At 27.8% G+C, this 21,559-nt stretch overlaps 1 protein-coding gene across 2 annotated transcripts; it reads left to right on the forward strand.

Moving 5' to 3' along the window:
* The first annotated feature begins 83 nt into the window (after positions 1–83).
* On the forward strand, positions 84–19,372 carry LOC129962712 (microtubule-associated protein RP/EB family member 1-like). Of its 2 annotated transcripts, none has more exons than XM_056076646.1 (8): positions 84–223; positions 1,048–1,197; positions 9,881–9,919; positions 10,187–10,293; positions 10,569–10,800; positions 12,968–13,071; positions 16,125–16,283; positions 17,295–19,372. In XM_056076646.1, the coding sequence occupies exons 2-8, from the start codon at positions 1,056–1,058 to the stop codon at positions 17,364–17,366; spliced, it is 855 nt and encodes a 284-aa protein (XP_055932621.1). In that variant the 5' UTR covers positions 84–223; positions 1,048–1,055; the 3' UTR covers positions 17,367–19,372. The 2 variants fall into 2 exon arrangements, with proteins under 2 accessions (XP_055932621.1, XP_055932622.1); XM_056076647.1 differs by lacking the exon at positions 84–223 and adding an exon at positions 281–299.
* The last annotated feature ends 2,187 nt before the right edge of the window (positions 19,373–21,559 follow it).

Here is a 21,559-nt window from a genome sequence, read left to right on the forward strand (position 1 = left end):
TTAAAACTAATATATATTCATGAAATAAAAATAATATTGGACTATAAATATTTCCAAATCCTTAAATTCACAAATTTTAATTTCTCCATACTTTCCCTAGTGGTGATTACTGGAAGTAATGGTAGCAAAAACCTTCACCTTTGTTTTAAATAAATGAAATTTTCGAACTGTCCAAAATCTTTTAAATTGCTCTACCGGTAGTGAATCTGAATCTTCGCAACTGGTAAGTAATTTCTTGAATATGAGAATTTACTTTCGTTTTTTCAAAGAAAAAAGTGTCGTTTTACTTTAATTTGAAGGTGAGCTAATTATATAAATACATGATATATTCTTCTTATAAAAGTTACCTTAGTAATGTTTAATTTAATGTATCAAAGTTGCCCACGCACTAAATTACTAAACCTTGAATTAAATGTTTTCCATATAAAGCTATTAAATTCTACATCCCTATTAGGAATTAATGTATTTTGTAGTCCTATAATCACAATTCTATTTTTTATAATTCCCCGATTGCTGCAAGCTATCAGTCGCGAAAAGTTTAGACAGGTGGCCTGTGCAGTAAGTTTACTTCATGTTTGTTATAAACTGTCATTTTCTGACAAACTCTAATCTGTTTAGTCATATGATAAATTGTTATCTGTTAGTTGAATACTGACATGAAGTTGCTTGTCATTTATTTAAGGAAGCGAAATATATTTGATTTGAATAAGGATAATTTATAATTTTTTGCATGATTATTTCCAGCAGATTCGTATTTTCGATTTTGAAATCAGCTTTTTAATTTTTGTATAATAATTTTTCTAATCTTTTTAACGAAATAGATATAAATTTGAGTAGTGTGTTACTAAGTTATTTTTATTTTTGGAATTTTATGTATCTTGATAAATTTAAATTTCTGTTTGTCAGTATTGCTTATCAGTTCCTCTGAGCAATTTTTTTATAGTAAATGTAGTTTGAAAAACAATATGTATAAATGGGTTATTATTTCAATTTCTTAACAATATATAATAATTTTCACTACATTTTAAAGCTTTTTTTTTAATTTAGATTCAATCATGACAGAACGAGAGCCAGTTATATGTGTTAATGTGTACTCAACTAGTGCAACTGCTGACAATCTCAGCCGACACGAAATGCTTAATTGGGTAAATGAATGTCTTCAGAGTCAATATACAAAAATTGAGGAATTATGTTCAGGTAATATTGAGCTTGAATCTAATATATATATATATAATTTTAATTAATGCCTTAAACTATTTGAATGGCATGAATAATTGCATTATATTTAAATATATATTGGTTTTATTTTTATATTCTTGTGTTCAGAATAAATATTGGTTGATTTTTTTTTTTTTTTCAAAATTTTTTAGTATTTGCTTTGTTAACAACAAATAGTTTTCTCAAGTTACATTTATATATTTCGCCCCTAAATTGCAAGCGAAGAATTTCTTGAATGGCTCTAAAAGTGAAAACTTTTATGGAGAAGCTGGAAGAACGCTTTATTCCTTTCCATGTCATTCAAAGAAGAGATGAAATTCCAGTTGAATACCTGATGAGTTAATACAATGGTCTTATCTAATTAGAAATTAAGCTTACTTTTACTCTGTAAGAAAGATAGGGACATAGAACAGTATATTGAGGATTTAAAATGTCTCACTGGTATCACTATTCAAATTCTTGGTATAATATTTGTTACCTGTATTCGCAATGTAATTTAACTTTTGTACCTAACATAAGATATTCTTTATTCTTGAAAATTCATTCACTTCTTTATTGTCTGTAAATCGGAAGTACATGAAACATAAGAATTAGTATTTACTGTTTTATGTAAGAATATATTAATCTTATATGAAAAAAAATTAGATAAAATTCTTAATTGTTTTGAATAAAAATTATTAGATATTTTTAGCATGTAACACCTGGTAAAAAGTATATAATAGCCTAGCTATCAGTATTATTGCAATGTTTAATATAAAATGGAATTATACTTTAAAGCATTTATAGTTTATCAAATATGTACAATATTAATCATCATTTAAATTATATATATTTTTTTTAAGTTTATTTAAGTGTAAGCTATCTTGACTATCTAAAAAGACACATTTTTGAAAAATCCCTCTAATGAGCTGTGATTTTCTGTATTGGTGTGATTCAAAATAAAGAAAAATATTAATGAAGATATTTTGTGCCAGTTGAGAGATTCAGTAAAAATAGGTCAGTTTGAGTAAAAATATAATGAAAACTGCGACAAAAGCTTTCTACAAGAGAGAGAAAAAAAAAAAGAAAAAAAAAACCTAACATATTCAAAATATTTTTGTACATAATTTATCTGCAACTATGGTAAAATATTTAATTAAAAATCTTAAGAAATCTGTGCATTTTCAGAAAAAAATTGTCTTTGATTATTCTGTATTCAAAATTTTGTGAAATTCACTGTTGAAAACATTAGGCATATCAAAAGGAAAATATATTCTTTTCAAAGCCATTGCCTTTATAATAATATACATTCAAAATTTTAATGTAATAATTTCATTTGTTTTTGAGATCATGCTTTGAGAATTTTTACGAAATGCAAGTTTTTTTTAAAGGAAAAAAAATTAAGTTTTTGTCTTTTATTAAAAATATTTTTGTTTACCTTCCATCAAAGGTCTCTACATTTGTAGTATATATATGTTTCCTTATAAAAAATGTCATAACTTTTGTTTCTTTTTGACAGCTCAGATTTTTTTCCTAGAAGGTTTTGTTTTTTCAATGACTGCCGATTTTATGTAAAGACTGTGTTATTATCAAAGCTTACTTATTCTTTTAATATCTATTGACCAGGAATTATTCGCTGCTCATTAAAAATTTTAAAATAAATGAATTGTGATGTAGAAATTGATACGCCAAGATGTACATTTTGTAATTTGATATTTGTTTTCAGGCGAAAATTCACACAAAGGATTTTTTAAATTTGAATATATTTTCTGAGTCCTATTGTGCAAACACTTTTTAAATAATTGTTGATCACATTTATTCATTATCTGTGTATTACTTTTGAGAGTATCTACATAATATTCTGAATGCATAAATCTATTGGAATTTTTGATGAATTCCATAATAAGTCCCAACAATATATATTTCCTGTAAATCATCATATAATTTTTACACCAATGTTTTGCTCTATACTTAACATTGCTTGAAATTGGGATATGACTATAATATTATCATATCCCAATTTTATACATATAATTGATATTGAACATGCTACTGCATTGAGTAATGAAATTCCTCTTCATTGCCAAGTCCTGTCTACTGATATTTCCTAATTAGTAGTAATTCCAAACTAGCAGTAATTTACTTGTCGTTTCAATATTCAGCAACAAAACTAAAACACGAAAAGGCTCCATTTCCTGTATTCTGAACACTCTCTTTAAAAGCAGAGTAGCAAGAAATGTTGCTTTAAAACATCTACATAGTATAAAACGAAGTCTCTTGGAAGCGTCTGTATGTTTAAATCAGAAAAACTCGAAAAATACTTAACTGATATCGAGATATTTGTACTATTTTGTAGAGAATTTATTGTGGAAGGTTTTAATATATTAAAGTCATATCAAAATAAAAAAAAAATAGTGTGTTATAATTACAATTTTAATTATTTTTTATTACAATTCACTCACGCTTAAAACAGCAGTATCTGTGTTTTCATTTATACATGCATGTGCGAAAACCTCAAACTGTGCATGCGTTAATAGCAAGAATTGTAGTATGCATATGCAATACATTTCTTTGTTTTTGATTTTAAACAGTGATTCAAAACTCATTGTGCTCAAAAAAAGGAAATCCAACCTTGGCCAGAGTACATAAAATGTCAAAACGGTTTGTTTATTGCACAATGATGAAAATGTAGAAGAAATGAGATGTTGGGTTAGCGAATATCAGCGAAAGAATGTCCACATTTAGGGAAGGAGAGTCTTTCGTTGATCAAAGTAACTGTCTCTCTTTAAATCGCACTCCAATTGAATTACAGAGACAGGATGAATCGTGCCTGTCTTCTGACAGAGAAAGGCATTTAAATTTGAGACAGATGAGAAGCGAAAGAACAAACATTCTTAATATTTGGTCCAAAAAGGAGTACTCTGCCCTGAATTATGATCCATGTGTGGATTACAGAAATGATGCTTCGGTTTCAATAGGAACAATGTCTATAGTCTGACTATATTGTTCAGCTTTAATATGGAAAGATGAATCAAAAGGCATGTGTTGTTTACAAGGGAAAATTAAATTAGAAAAAGTCTTTCCCCTCCTGAACTATTACATTCACTTCTTACTAATGAACACCCTACTTCCAACAAACATACACTAGTATGCCTTTCCAATTACTTCATTAATAGTGCATGAACACTACTTTATGCCAACATTTATATACGGCAAAGTCTACCATTTGGCTGATTGTCTCTTCTTTCTTGGCATCAGAAAGAAAAACAGCCAATATAATTTACAAAGGAGTATTATGAAGTAAGCTGAATTTTATTTTTGTATCTGATTATACAGAGTTGATAAGCAAGTGGGTATTTGCTTGTATATTTTTAAATTTTAAAACGCCTTTTCTATTGTATATTTTTAGCGAAATATTTTCATATTCACATATCATATTTTACCATTTTAAGAGTCTAAATATGGAGCAAATTTGATATACAGTAATTTTTACTCCAAAAATATTTTATTGCCAAATTTTAGCAAAATGGCTAAATGTGATGCAAACGGCAGCAATAGCATTTCCAATCGTGAGGTTCTGACGAACGCAACAGCAAATTAATGGAAATATAGAAGAAAAAAAAAATCAATAAATGCAGTAAAATGGAATGCAAAATTTAATCTAAAATAATGAAAGTAAACAGAAGGAGTATGTGCAGCATGCAAAAATCAAGGGAAATGAACAGGAAAAATCGGAATACAGTAACATAAAAAAAATTGCAGCTATGTAACTCCAAACAATGTGCCACCAAAAAATTGCCAACCTCGCAAGGTGTCAAATGACTGTATGTCAAAGCTTAGCCCTAAATATTTCTGAATGTGTGCTATAAAAATTGCTTTGTGGTTATTTTTGATTTCTAAAGGTCTTTTTATGTCTGATGTTGCTTGACATGCTCAGGCAGAGGCTAGACTTAAGTTTAAAGCTAATTTTCCCCCTTGGATGTTATGCCATGGGTAACGCTGTACAGGTATTGCTAGTTTACCTATAAGCATAAGTGCACATATAAGTGAAATGTTTTCCTAATCGCATAAATTGTTTTTTGGAAGTTGCTAAAAACTTTTCCAAAGAAAAGCAGTTCTTGCAACTCAAATAGAAGCTAGAGTATAATTTAAATCAAAATCTACCAACAATTATAAACTACAATTAAATGCTTCAAGTAGAAAAAGCATCAAAACACTTATTTGTATTGATTGTCTAACATTCGTGAATGTTTTTTTAATACCATATTGGATAATTATCAAGAACTCAACAGTTTCTTTTTGCGTATGAAACATAGACAGAAGGTGCATCTGTACATGAAAGAATATTGATTAACATGAAATTTCATATTTATTGAACTGCAGATAACTTAACTACCTATTTAAAAGGATGTAATGATCAGTAATTAAGAGATAAAAAGCTAAACATTGTCTCGAAAATCCCAATGGAATCTCAACGAGCAAATGCTTTTTAAACGTAAACAATGTTCAAAAGCAAATGTAATTGCCAATTCTTCTAGTAAAGAAAGAACTCAAAGCTTTTTTAGAAAATGCTGATAAACATCAATACATAGTATAAAATGAAGTCTCCTGAAAGCATCTGCATATTGAAACGTTTTAAACTTCAGAAATACGTAACTAATTTTGGAAATTTCAAACTTCGCGTGTGTAAATAGCAAGAGCTGTGATATTCATATGCAATAATTTCTTTGCTTACGTCTGATTTTAAGCAACGATTGAAATCTCATTATCCCCAAAAGAGGGAAATCCGACCTTCGCCGGAGCACATTAAATGCCAAAACACTTTGGTTGTTGCATGGTAATGAAAATGTAGAGAAAAGAAACGTTAGGTTAGCAAATAGCAGAGAAGGATATCCACACTTTCTTCAAAGGAGAATTCTTCTGCTGAGTGAAGTAACCATTTCTCTTTAAATCGCATTGCAATTGAATTACAGAAACAGAATGAATCTCGCCTGTCTGCTGACAGAGAAAGACATTTAAATTTGAGATACAGGAGAAGTGAAAGAACAAACGTTCCTGATATTTGGTCCAAAAAGGAGTACATCGCTCTGAATTTGTCTATAGTCTGTCCATATTGTTCAGCTTTGATATACAGTCATTTTCACCAAAAAATAATTTATCGCCAAATTTTAGCTAATAGGCCAAATGTGGGGAGAACGGTAGTAAAAGTGACACCGAAAAATTGTTACCTCGCAAGGCGCAAAATGATTGTATATCAAAGCTTGGTCCAGTTTTAAAATGGAAAGATGAATCAAAAGGCATGTGTTGTTTACAAGGAAAAATTGCAATCATTTTAACAATCTTACTATGGAACAGCAATTGATATACAGTCATTTTCACCTGAAATGTTTATCAGCAAATTTTAGCAAAATGGCTGAATGTGGCGAGAACGGCAGCAATAGTGTTTCCAATCTAAAGGTTCCGAGGAACGCTGCAGTAAATTAATGGAAATATAGAAAAAAAAGTCAATAAATGCAGTAAAATGAAATGATGCAAAAAAAAAAATTTTTTTTTAATCGAAAATAATGAAAGTAAGTAGAAGTATGTGCAGCAGGAAAAACTCAAGGCAAATGAATAGGAAAGATCGAAATATAGTTGCATGCAGTAACATAAAAAAAAAATGGCGGGTGTGTAATACCAAACAAAGCGGCACCGAAAAATTGCCTCTCTCTCAATGCATCAAATGACTGTATATCAAAGCTTAGCCGTAAATATTTCTAAATATGTGCTATAAAAAAAAAAATTTTGTGTGGAGGCTAGACTTAAGTCTAAAGCTAATTTATCCTCTTGGATGCTATGCCATGGCAATGCTGTGTGGGTACTGCTAGTATAAAATAATTCATAATGCACAGTTAAATGTTTATCATTTTATCAAATACATGCAACTTTCGGTTTCATCTTTAGCTACAGTAATTTATAAAAACATTCATAAATTTGGAAACCAAATAAATGGACTTTAAAGCAAAACAATTTTTGAATTTTCACCAATAGCTTCCTTTTAAACAAAGTTTTATATATTTGGTTGTTTTTATAATACTTAATCATTCAAAATATTTGCAATGACCCTTTTGATTTGATTTCAATTTTATCTGTTTTAAATATACGATACACTGAGAGGTATGAATGTACACTTATGGAAAGAAAATTGGAGGATTTTCTTTTAATGACTTAATAAATTTAAAAGCAATTTTTTTTAAACTAAACGGATTTTTTTTTTATAATATAAAAAGGGAAAACGTGATTTTAGCAAGTATGTTTTGAATGAAAAATAATGAAAGCGAATAGAAAAATGTTTATTAAAACTTTGCATTTGTTTGAACAATTGTTAATTGAGAAAAGTTAATTAGAAAATGGAAATATGTATATAGCAATAATTTCAGAAACCTCATAAGTTGAAGGTTAGTTGTGAGGAAATCAAAGAAAACACTTTTCCTTCTTATTCTGCCTCTTGTAAAAATTTGGTTTCAGATTAATCTATTTGATATGTAATCTGTTAATTGCTAGAATGTATTGGTTTACAAGTTTTCTTTGTCTAAAATAAATCTGAAAGGGATAGTTATAAAGTAACTGTACAGAACCATGAAAGTTTTTTATAAACAAAATAAAAATGCCAAGTATTAAAAAATAAGAAAATTATTTTACTGTGTTAATTTTTGCTTTAAAAATTTTTTAATTCGTTTTAAATTAAACAAGAAATTAATTTGGATAGACCAATACAATAAGAAGCTCATTTGGCTCTCTACTCCCTGCCTTTTAAGTCAGAATATATTCCATCAATGAAGTCTTTTGTCATCGCCAATTTCAATTTCATGTTCCTCTCTTGAGTACTTTGAGAAAGCCTTAATTTTACATTTTTTTTTTAAACTTACACTTTTGAATTACTTGATCAATTTTTTTTCAGCTGAAATTCCATAAAATAATGACTTAAAAAGATTCTAAAGAAAAGAGTATTTTTAGCAATCAGTTTAGATATTACTCACTAATCTGTTTTAAATGTTTTTTGCCTCATACCATGCCTTTCTTAACATTATTATAAAATAAATTTGTAAAAACGAAAGAAAACTGTTTCCATCCATATATATTTGTTCCCTGTTCCGTCCATATATAGAAATTCCATAAAGCAATGACTTAAAAAGTTTCTGAAGAGTATTTTTAGCAATCAATTTAGATATTGCTCACTAATCTGTCTTAGATATTTTTTGCCTCATGCCATGTCTTTTTTAACATTATTACAAAATACATTTTATGAAAGAAAAAAGCCTTGTTTCCATCCATATATATTTCTAATAGATAATAATGAATATTAAAAACAAAGTGCTAATTTTTATAAGCTCTTTAAAAAAATTCACCTGTATTCAAAATGCATTATAAGATTTTTATTTAATAAAGCATGTTGCAAAGATGTGAAACATATTGGTTAAATGTTTCTAGTTTTTATTGAAATTTTTAATCTTTAAATGTGGATATCAATTTATTATCTACTTGTTGTACTCTTCATTATAAAACAAAATATAGAATGTAACTTACTAAAATTTACAGTGAACTTTTCAGTTTTTCTCTTGATTTCTGAGAATTTGACAGAATGGTTGATTTTTCTTTAAGAATTGAAACAACTGGAAAATAATAATTTTCAATCTGTTGTGATTGATTTTTTTGAACCCCAATTCATTTTTATATATGCTATTAAAAATCAAATGAGCTGTCTTATAAATGAGTTTTGTTTATGCACTTATTTATATATTTTGTTATGACCGGATTTAAATTGTAGAATTACAATATTGATATCTTTAATTGGGGTATGTTGCAGGAATAACTCACAGCAATAATAACAGACACGAAGTTTACACACATTTATTAATATTTATTTAGAGTGTGCAGGTAAAACTGTGATCCTGAAAATTAGAAAAATTTATGATGTAAAGTATCAAAATACTAATTTATGATTGACTTAAATAAATAGACCCTGCTTAAGAAAGTTATTATTTAGGCCACCTATTTTGAGAATAGGATAAATTTGTTATAGCTGCATAAGGTTGCAACTTTTACTGTTATCGTTCGCAATTCTAATTTATCTAACAAGATTAAATTACGATTGTATCAGGAATTAAAAAAAAAAATTACTGTGGCTTTGGATGTCAGCTTGGAAGTTAATTCATTAACATTCAGCTGAACTTCAGTTTATAAAACACACACACACACATACGCTAATTTACATTCTAAAATTAATTTCCTAGTCACTTGAATTCTGGCCTTTCAGTAACTTCTGAGATGTGCAAGATATACAAATTCAAAATTCTCTTTTCATAGCTTTTTTTCTCTCTCTCTCTCTCTCTCTCTCCTCCCCTCCCAACCTTTGGTTCATTTTCCCGTGGCTTAAACAAAAGATCTTGATAAAATATAAAATATTGACTGTTTACTTAAAATTATGGATAAGTCTTTAAAGAACTCCACAACTGTTCCTTCAAAACAGGATATAGAATATAATCATTTAAGTTGAAGATTGCATTGTGTGACATGTTTGCACATTTAATTATTTCCAGCTTTCCCTTTGTTATGAGTATTTTGACCATATATGTAAGTTATTTCCTTTTTATGACAAAATTTTGCACATTTTTGTTTGATTTGCGATATTTTATTCTTTTAGGTGCTGCTTATTGTCAATTTATGGATATGCTTTTTCCTGGTAAGACATTTAAGATTTTATACTGTTGAAATGTTTTTCTATCTTGCATATAGCATTCTAAGTACTAAAATGTTAATATTTGAAATAAAACGAATTTCTTTAATTTTTATTGATGAGGATTGTAATTTAGTTATAATTTAAAACATTTTTACTATATTATTCCTATGTGACATTTAAATCATGAACAAATTAATTTTGAATTCTGCAAAGTTTTTCATAATTTCCAAAATTGTTTAATGTTTTAAGTATTTCATAATCTATTTTCAGGTAGCATATCTTTAAAGAAAGTCAAATTTAAAACCAACCTTGAGCATGAATATATCCAAAATTTCAAACTTTTACAAGCAGCATTTAAAAAAGTTGGTGCTGATAAGGTATGATCTTTTTTCCCATCCTTATAAATTCTGTTTAAAATATGAATTGAATTTATTTTAGTATGTTTTTGTGCTGCTAGAAGAAAGTCTGTGTAATACATTCTGTAAGAATATATATGAAATTTTTGTAATGTTCTATATAAGTATCTATTTAATAATCCATAATTCTGATGTGTTCTGAAAATTTATTCTTAAAAAATAATTTTTTTTTCTTCTTTTTTAATTGATTTAGTTGCTAATTCAGATTAATTACTTTAATGAAATTTCTTTTTCAGCATATACCAGTGGATAAATTAATCAAAGGAAGATTTCAAGATAATTTTGAATTTTTGCAATGGTTTAAGAAGTTTTTTGATGCCAACTATGGTGGTCAGGATTATAATCCCTTGGATGCTAGAAATGGAATAATGATTGGCACGGAAGGGAAAGGAGGAGGAGTTAGTAATAAATCAGGTTCCACAAGTCGTCTTGCACCTAATACTAATGTGAAATCAATTGCTCGTGCAGGTAACTTTCCATCCTTATGTTTTTTGAAAGCACATGGTTTATATAATTCTAAATATTTTTAGTTTTCTTTTGTCAATAAATATATTTTATAAAATCTTGTGTGTTTCTTTAACATAAGAAAGGTGTTATTATAAGAAGCAGCTATTTTGACTGCTTTTAATGAATAGCCAAAAATCACTTTTGTTTGTTTGAAAAAAATTTTATAAATCGTTCAATTTAATTTTACAGTTTCATCTTTTCTTTGGTACACTGTTAGATTATTATTTTGTTTCAATGTACTTCTCCTCTTTTTTGGAATTCCAATTATTTGGGTATTTTATAAATTCCATACTATAAGTGAATCCATGCAGTTTGGGCTAAGAATGATGAGTTGAAGAATTATAGTTACATGATAGTTTTATAATTACATGTGAATAACAGAAGCATTTGGAGTTGAGATATACCATTCCAATACTGGATTCTACCAATAAGCTAAATCAAAAAGAATTCAAGAAAGAAACTGAAGAATTATTTTTGAATTCTGTTAAGCAAGATGAAGATGAAAGTCATATTGTTTTTGTTATTTTGATTAAAAGATCATTTCTTACATTGCCTTCAAATAGAAATTTGGTTGAAAGAAAGCTGAAAAGTATTGGGAAAAAGGTCTTGGAAGAAATCAGTAGTGAACACATAGATCACTTTGACTGCCACTATCTTCCTCATTGATCTATCTGAAAAGATGCCTATACAACAAAAATCAGACTGGTTTTCAATGGATCTGCCAAAACCAAAGGAAATCCATCATTCAATGACTGCCTAGTTAAAGGTCCAAACCTTGTGGAACTTATTCAACGGAATGTCGATGATAAAGATTACTGCAAGTTTTTTAGTTGCAGGAAGGGGATCCAAACTTTATCAAACTCTACAGGCATTGTCTTATAGCATTTGGAATTAAATTGAGTCCATTCTTATTTTGAGGCCTTAAAAGGGAACTCTGATGAGTCTAAAAGACTTTTCCTAGCTTATGAGATGCTCTTGTTTGGAATATCAAGAATAACGTATCACATGTTGATATTCGAAATGAAGTGGAATGTGAAGACACTAAAGTAACAAAGAGACACATTCTTTCTAAATATCACAAAATATTTTATCCTATTGCTATTACTGTTCCTGTAACTTTGATTCCTAAAATAATATCACAAGAAAATTGAAAAATTAAGCCTAATTGGGATGAAAATTTATCAGAAAATATTGTTTATGAATTTTAAAAAAGGGAATGAGTAGTTGGCGTGAATTATTGAAATTACAAATGCTAAAATGGATCCAAGGACAAAAGAACTCAAAACTTATTTTAAGCTGTCTTTAGTGGTGTTATTCAATTGTCCTATGCCACTTGCATTTTCCTAAGATGGAAAAAAGATAAAAGAATTTAATGAACTGTTATTTAGTTGCAACAAGATCTAGAGTAGCCCGTATTAAAATTCATATTCTTTGTCTGAGTCAGTTATGCAGCCAGGAGTAGGATGAAATCTGTTGAACACTATAAAAGACTGTTGCCTAGTATTTTATCATGAAAAGAAAAAGGAAAGAAGCAATTTGAGTGTTAAAGCTGATATTGAAATCTTTAACAGACATGAAAGTTTTCCAAAAATAAATCATTGGAATGCTGCAGTACAGTTGAAAGCTTTGTCTTTATAAAATTTTGAAAAATCGTGACTTTTTTAGATCAGGACCAAGCAATTAGTAAGGATGATTCTAATGAGGGAAAAATCTTCCAATGAATGCTGAAGGGAGTCGAGCACTTGATAATTTGAAACCCAGCATGTAATGTCGTCCAACAAATTAATTTTTACTTTTAGTTTTTAATCAGATAATTTGTGTTACATTGCATACATTTTTTTTCTGTTTAATTCTGTTAAATTTATTTTTATTTTTCTGTTAAATTTATTTTTTATTTTCTGTTAAATTTATTTATTTTTCTGTTAAAATTTTTACAATCATCTGTCTTAGAAAATATTTGAAATAATAAATTGGGAAGAATGCAAACATTCAATTTAAATTCTTAATACAATGTATAAGTTTGAATTTGCTGAATGTATTTTTACTTTTTTTGTAGATTTTAATAGAAGTGTTTTTAAGTACTAGGCTTTATTTACAAATTTTAATTATAATTATGAATTATCTTTAGCACCATCTCCTCGAACAACTACAACTGGTTCTAGAATAGCTGCTCAGAGGACAAATCGAATTGCTGCAGGTGATCATCAAAGAATAGATGAACTTACAAATCAGGTGATTTATAAAATTTAAAATTTTTTTTATTAATGTACATTTTATCATTTCTATTATGTTTTTTTAATATATTATGTTTTTTTCATATCAGGGAAAAAATTAAATAACATTTATAAAAGTTAAAACTCCATAATTTTCAACTGTACCAATAGCTTATAAGCTTATACATGAAATAAAAATTTGTTTCATGTGGTAGTGTGTTAACTGTTTCAAAATGATAATATTAGTAATATTCAGAATGCTTTGTGTAATTCATTTAAATAGAGTGGGAACATAAGCAAATGTTTGAGCATTCAATTGCATTCAAAATGTGTTTGTGCTTATTAAATATACAAGCCATCAAATGAAATAGCTTTTAATATCAAAAGTAAAGCAATATTACTTATTTTATCATGAACTGTTGCTATGCATTATAGCATTAAAAGATCAAAGGATAACTTTTTGGCTTTCTGTTGTTATTATTCAATGTTTTAAAAGTAACAAATGGTGAAAAAAAATTTCTTTAATTGAAACAGTTAACTTGATTTATCTATAACTAATTATTATTTTTTTTTTATATAAAAATTGAATCTGATACAACAACTGTAGTACTGATTAAAAAGAGAGAAAAAATTATATTGATTTTTAATTGTACTAATATCCAAAAAAATTTTAAGAAAAACCTTTGAAATTTCATTGAGAATTTCTTGCTTTAATTTAACTGGTGTCTATATTATAGGTTTTTATACAGGACATTGTATAAATATTTATTGCAATCAATAATTTTTTCCCTCCTATTTTACTAATATCATGCTCAAAGGAACTAGTGGGACATCTTTTATTTTTTTCCTACAAACAGCTTGTTCCTTTAAAGATGAACATTTATGGTTCCAAAGTTGAAAAAATATTTAAAAAATGAAACATTTATTAATGATGTATTAAACAACACTAAATTAAATTGTTTGAACATTTTTAATAAAACATTTGAAATTGGGCTGAATTTTTAGTTGCTTAGAAATGTTCAGAAATTTCTTTATATTAATGTTCTTTGGATTCTGTAAAAAGAGGGAAATGGTATATTGGTGTATGAGTATATTAAACTAATTGTTGGATTGCAAAAGTGTGGCCTATTTTTATAGATGGTGTCAAAGTGTTCTTTATAGGGAATTGCTGAAGTTTTGTTTGATTATATTCTTGCTTGAAAATTAGTACTTTTGTCATTAATGGGTTGTTTTTTGAGTATGACAAATTTTTAAAAATTGGATAGTGGAAAAGTTAATTTTTAATAGGAAATATTTTGTCGATTTCGGAAAGGCTAGGAGTGTTGAAATTGCACAAAAAAATGTTTTGGCAGATTTTTAAATGCCAATTTTACATTAGAAGGTCAACTAAGACCAAGATAGTTTTCCAACATGATAATGGTATTGTGAATGGAAGAAAACCTTAGAATGTAATGGAAGAAAACCTTAGAATAACAATTGCAGAAATGCTGAATTTTCATAATTCAATAATATAGCCTTTTTAAAAAAGCTTGGATTTTCTAATTTGAATATCTGAGTACCATAGCTCCTCTCAGTGTCATCCTTTTGTACTAGTGTATGTTACAATTAAGAGCCTTTTTTGGATCATGTGGTAACAGACAATGAGAAATGGATTTTATATAGCAATCTTCAATACAAAAGTAGCAAATTAAAGTACTGAAGTTGGGCTCCATTGTTGTCTGCCGTTGGGACACCGTCAAAATTATTCATTTCAGGCTATTCTAATCTGATGAAATGGTTGGGCCATATATAGTGAGCAACTCGCTAGACTCAGTGCAACAATTTAAATAAAAATGCCAGTTTTAGCAAACAGTAAAGGTATTATCTTCCTCTGCAATAATGCCTAATCACATACTACTTAACAAATGCCGAGGAAACTGCCAAAATTTAAATGGGAAATTCTTCCAAGGTTCACTCTTTTCTCCTTATTCACTTATATCTCATCATTTTGTTTCAGTCTTTACAGAATAGTTTAAGTGATAAACATTTTAAATTTAAGGAAGATATGAAAAAACAGTTCAGAATCTTTTTTCAAGGGGAGCAATCATCATTCTTCAAAAATGGAAATTGACATACTTGTAAATTGATGAGAATCTGTAGTATAAACTAGTGGAGAACATATTCTGCATGCATTCTTTATGCAGTCATCTGATGCAACAGTTTTATCCTTACACCCTAAGAATGAAAATGTTTTCAAAGAAAGAGAGAAAAAAAGGGAGGAATGGAAACTGAATGAAATATTCTTCTCTTAAGGAAGACTGAGTTGCATTATGTGGTCTTTTAAGTAAAGTAGATTTTTCATTTAAGTCTAGAGAACCTGAATTTGACGATATCCTGGATGATTTTTCTCTTGTTTTTTATAGATTATATCATATCTGTTAGTTGCAGGTATTTAAAGAAATAATAAAATAAAATATTTGATTGAGGCAAGCAGGTGATTCTTGTTGTAAAGAAATTTGTTTTTCACTGTTGATGTAATTTTCTGAATTTTGACAAATTTGTTTTAAAAAATAGTAAATTCTTGTATTTTTTTTTTTTTTTTTTTTTTTTTTTTTTTGCCCGCAAGGTTATTGTGCTTTCCTTACAGTGAAATAAAAAAAAAAGCTGTTGAAGTTCAAGTACACAGAGTCAATAATGAATTTGTGTTGCAGAAAGAAATATCAGAAATATTATGCATGATCAGGGTCAGATATTTTTAGTTATTAAACAAATATTTTAAGCAGGAAACAGTAAACATTTCTCCCTTGACAAAACAGGCAAGAAGGTTTATCCGGTTATTTGTTATCCGTTTTTAATTCATGTGTGTGTGTTTTTAATAATGTATTTATCAAAACTGGGCCAAATAAGGCTATAAATTTTAGCTAGTTTAGTTTTATTCAGAAACAGGGTATGCATTTGAATATTGCATTCTTTCTTTTTTTTTTTTTCCCACATGTTACAGTTGATTACTAGTGTATTAGTTTGGTTTTATCCTAAATTATCAAATTCCTGATTTGAACAGTCTATTTTATTTTATTTATTTATTTATTTTAGTTAGCAGAAATGAAAGTCACTGTTGATGGGCTTGAACGAGAAAGAGACTTTTATTATGGCAAATTAAGAGATATTGAAGTGCTTTGTCAAGAACAAGAAATGAGTGAAGATAAGCAAGCATTTGTTGAACAGATCTTGGAAATTCTGTATGCTACAGAGGTATTGCTTTCTTTTTCTATTCTGTAAAATATTGCTACTTTTGCACAAACCCATTATAACTCTAGTGCGGTTAGATGGTCTTTAGATTTCATATTATAAACATGGAATTTATATTGTTTTTGTTTTTATGATACTAATTCTTATCTCCAAAACCTCAATTTCTTGGGATTTTCGGGTCACAAGGGGTCAATATTTGGACGAAAGTCAGGCCCTCACAGAAAAAAATCCTTGCCTGAGGGTGACCCTTGAAAATGTCTTCAATCCAGATTCATCATTTCTTTCTCTTTTTTTTGTTCCATTTTGATAATTAAACTTAACATTTATTTCTAATTTGATTGTGTTCATTTCTGTTTTAGATGTAGCAGCATTAGCACTCTCTAAATACTATGTATCTTTTATTAATTTCGTTTCAGGAAATATCAGAATTTAATTGCATAATGATTGCTTTTTTTTGGGGGGGGGTGACAGTTGAAAAGGAGTGTAATGTTATTTATTCTTAAAATATATATTTAGTTTATTTTATGATTTATTCAAGAACTATTTTGAACTTTAATAAATCAATGTGCTAGCTTTACTCTTTTAATTCTTCTCAAATATTTATATCAAGTTCCACAAAGAGAAAATAATAAAAAGAAAGTTTTTTGGAATTTAAAAGGTTTAATTCTTTTCATCAGTCATAATAAATAAGCATGTAATTTTCAATTAATAAGTATATTAAAATTTATTCTTTTTTAACGTCATAAATCTAGAAGATATGAGTTTTAAAAAAAATACATTATGGAGATCATTTCAGGCTACTTCTCCCCACCCCAACTTGTGCTCAGATTCAAATACACATGATTTGAAACAACCTCACAAAATGTTGTCCTTAAAACCATACTTTTTTTTATGTAGAAAGATATTTTAATAAGTAGGCTATTTAAAAGCCATTGTATTTAATTGAATGTTTTTATGACTCATTTCTTTTATTTGTTTTTTAGTATATATAATCTATTACTTTTATTCTTATAGGATGGTTTTGCTGTTCCTGATGATGTTCCAGAAGATGGTCTGCCATCTCAGAATGATGAGGATGAATATTAATTCTGAAATTGCATGGGGGATAGTGCTTGAAAAATAAACTTGGATATCTCTGAAGACATTCTTTCATTTAACACGCTGTTTTAAATTTTATGAAGATTGTTGTAGTGTTATTTGCACACACTAAAAATTACTTTACCACCCTCAGTAATCAACCATAGTGATCTCTCCTTTATCTATTTGCTCTCCTTTTAAAAAAAAAAATATTGTTATGTTTCATGGCTTGTTCCAAGAAGCCTGGTGGACTTAATAAAAATTGCATTTATGGAGAGTTTCCTTATAGTGGTTCTTGGAATTTGCATTCTTGTGAATGCTCAACTAACAATTTTAGAGGTGGCTTTATCCCTTCTAGCTGTCGCCTGTCTGTGGAAAAAGATGGAATTATGTTCATGTTATGCAAATGTATTTTAACTAATTGTTAATATTTTGAAGGTTAAAAAATAGAAGTGCTTTAAAGTGCTTTTTGAGTGATATTTATTAAAACTGGTTATACATGTATTTTCCCCCTATGAAGTTGATATTTTCACTACTGAATTTCTTCTATTATATCTTTGATTTTTTTTTATTAAATTTTCTATGTGAATTATTACTTAATTCTTTTACCTTATTATATTGACATGTGTTTTGATATGTGAAGTGTTTTACAAAGTTGTGTTCTAGAATACATTTTATGAAAATAGCATCTATAGAAATTTGAATTTATTTGGTCAGAGTTTATATATGCATGTTTTTTAAATAGGAGCAGTATAGCTGAAGTATTTGGTGTAATCCATTACTAAGAAAATTATTTTATGTTTAAGTACCTAATAGTTATTTTTTTAACCTTCTGAAAGAGTTAATGATACTTAATATTTGAAAAATATATAATGAATCTAAATGTGTGGCATATGAATGATGTTTATATGTATAATATACATTTGTAAAAAAAAAAGAAAAAAGGAAGCTACCATACTGGAAATACGTGGCATGAAGTATTAATTTCTCTCTGTTTTGCTTATACTCTAATTGAAAGAATAAAATGAAATTTTGAACAAGCCAAGGAAAAGGGGATCTGTTTATAAGTTATGTGAAAGGCTTAAAAATTCTCTGAGCAGTGCTTAAGTATATATAAATTCCTAATATATGTTAGATTAAATACATTCAAGCTTGATAAATTTTAATAGCACATTAAGAAATGTTTTCAATTGGTGCATTTTGCATTGATTCAAATGTGAAATATTGTCAAGTATAGTTAACTTTACAGTGATTTATCTTATGAAGGTGCCAAGCTATGTAATTGCTGAAATTAGCATTTGCTATGAATTTCTGCAAGACTAAGCAATTAGAAGTTTCAAAGTATTTTCCAGTTACCTTTGTCTTGAACTTTTTTTAATATAAAATTTAATTCTTTTGATCGTGCCAGTTAGAACTAAAAAATATTCATAAAATTATGCTTTTAGGTCAAAATATGAGCTTATTAAAATTTCTTTGTTTTCAACATTTTAGAATGTTTAGATTCTTTTCATCAAATTCTTGATTATATACCATATTACGTAAAAATGAGTCTTACTTGATTTTATTTCACAAATGTTTTAGGAAAAAATTGCAGAATTTTCATATTTTTTATTATGTTGTACTGCTCAGGCTGTTAGAATCTATTCAAAATTACCTCTACTCCTTTCTACATCATGTAAATTTCTTTTGGCTTGAACATTCCATGTTTGCTTACCCGATTTTAATTTGACTAATTCCTTAAAATATGAACATATAAAATGTTTGTTATGTATTGCAATGGTTCCTAATATAATTAACCTTAATTTTAATTACTTTAGTTATGTTTTTTCTTCTCTTATTTCATATCTGAAAATCATTTTTCAAGTTCATAGGTACTACAAAATGTTTCCATTCCCTTGTAGTATTTGTTGATCTGAAAATTATCCAGTGCACATTATTAATTTGTATTTGATTTGCTACCAACCTGTATGGTTCAGAGTTATTTTTAAATAAAACAGCTGTGCAGCGCTTACAAACTTTGTATTTATTTTTTACTAGTCGCCTTTGGCAACCAGCCGGTTTGCCAATCTTAATGTTCGTTAAAATTTTAAAACTTTACATTTTGATAGTCATATAATTCACTCATAATATTATAAAGGCTTTCAGTCATAACGTAATATGTATCTCTCTAGTTTTCTGTTAGCTCCCGTAGAATTTATGCTTTAAATTAAAGTGGAAATAATTAATCTGCAATTAATATAATAATATTTTTTACTGAAACAAAGCATTTTTTTATAATATGATTACTGATAACAGAGTCACAGAGCATTTAAACTTTATGGGCAATAAAGAATATCTTTCTTAATTTATGTAATATCTCAAGAATTTGTCAACAATATTTTCTCAGATTCATCATGAACAGATCGATTCATTAACAATGTTTAATTTTAAATGCATCAAACACTAAGAAAATAAAATGAATCGTTTAAAATAATCGGTCGAAACAGGTTTAAAAAACGATGTACTTAAAACTATAAGCATAAAAAAAAATATATTGCTAACATAAATACAATTTAATTACAAAAGCATGCAACTAACCTAAAAATAATTTAAATCAAGAATCATCCGTTGATAATATTGTTAACAATCAGAACACAATGCACATGTGTGAATTTTCAACGCCAACTACGGTAACGCAAATGCGTGAATTTTTCTACGCCAGTTGGGGTAACGCTATGCAGATTAGACATTTTTAATTTCCTTTATTCTGTGTTATTTTAATTCAAAAGTACTTCAGAATGAATCTGAAGGATCGATTAATTAACTGTTTTATTTTAAATGCATCAAACATTAAGAAAATAAACAGAATCGCTTGAAATAATCGGCCGAAAAATGTTAAGCCTAGCCTCATTTGCGTGGGGGAAAAAAACTGAAGCCTTATTCATTTGGCGGTGGGGAAAATGAAGACTTTTTGGCGGCAAAGTTAGTTTTTAATTCTAATTCTAAATTTAAAAAAAAGGACCCCACCAGGTGCACATTCCCGACGTCCAAGATATACATGTACCAAATTTGGTAGCTGTAGGTCAAACGGTCTGGCCTGTTGAGTGCCAACACACACACACATTGAGCTTTATATAAGTATAGATAAATTATCTTTATGGTTAAAAAGGGAAATGGTGTGAAGAACCTTTGATTTTGTAAATTATGACTTGAAAATGGGTGGGAGCATTTTTACTTTTAGGAGTTTGTGATTACATAGGTAAAAAAAATATACAATTGTCAATTTTTCAATTACACTTAGAAGTTGTTTTATGAACACTAGGCCAAATACTTACAATGTTAATAGTAATTAGGTGCAGTAACTATTATGAACATAAACTAATGTGAATAATGAATTAATTTTCTTTTGATATTAATTTACTTCTGTATTTCAATTGAAAATTTGTGAATTAAATGAAAATATTTATCAAATTATGCTATTGAAATTCATAATATTTGCATTAAAAACTGCCTGAATAACTTTTTAAAACATTTCTGATTATAATTAGAAAGCAGTATTGATTTCCTTCAAGATTTTATCAAGGATGCATCTTTTATTAATATAGTATAAAATTTATAGCTTGCTATTGTTTTCTAACCCTTGCTTCTTTATGCATGATGCAATAATACAGTACATTATTATTGCATCATGCATAAAGAAGCTTTTGTTTCTTTTCTGTATAAAAGAGAGTAATAATTAAATTAAAAATCTTATTTTGAGGTGTCAAAATATTATGCTAACTATATTAACCTGATATATACTTTTATTTTTTTAATTCCTCCTTTGCACCAAATTATTTTTCTTGTTTAATTGGTAATCATCTAAATAAGCTGGATTTTAAACTTTCTATCCCTCTTCCGAACTCTCGCCTGATATTTCAATATGTGCATCGTACATTTGACATTATAATCGTATTGTTTGTAGTATTTTCATCAAAATGCAAGAGTCGAAATTCATTTTATTTTTTGATGAATTCATTCTTGTAACTATTAATATAATAAGTATTGCAAAAATCATTATTTTTTTTCCAATTAAATGAAAGAGTAATAGAGAATTTTGTATTGATGTTTGAAAAGCAAGATAAACATATCTTTCATGATTATTCAAAAAATATCTATCGCCAGTATTTTAAATTGATATTGCTTAAAATTTGAAAAATAATTTAATGAATGCATCTATACCA

Source organism: Argiope bruennichi, chromosome 3 (assembly GCF_947563725.1).
Source record: "Argiope bruennichi chromosome 3, qqArgBrue1.1, whole genome shotgun sequence".
NCBI lineage: Eukaryota > Metazoa > Arthropoda > Arachnida > Araneae > Araneidae > Argiope > Argiope bruennichi.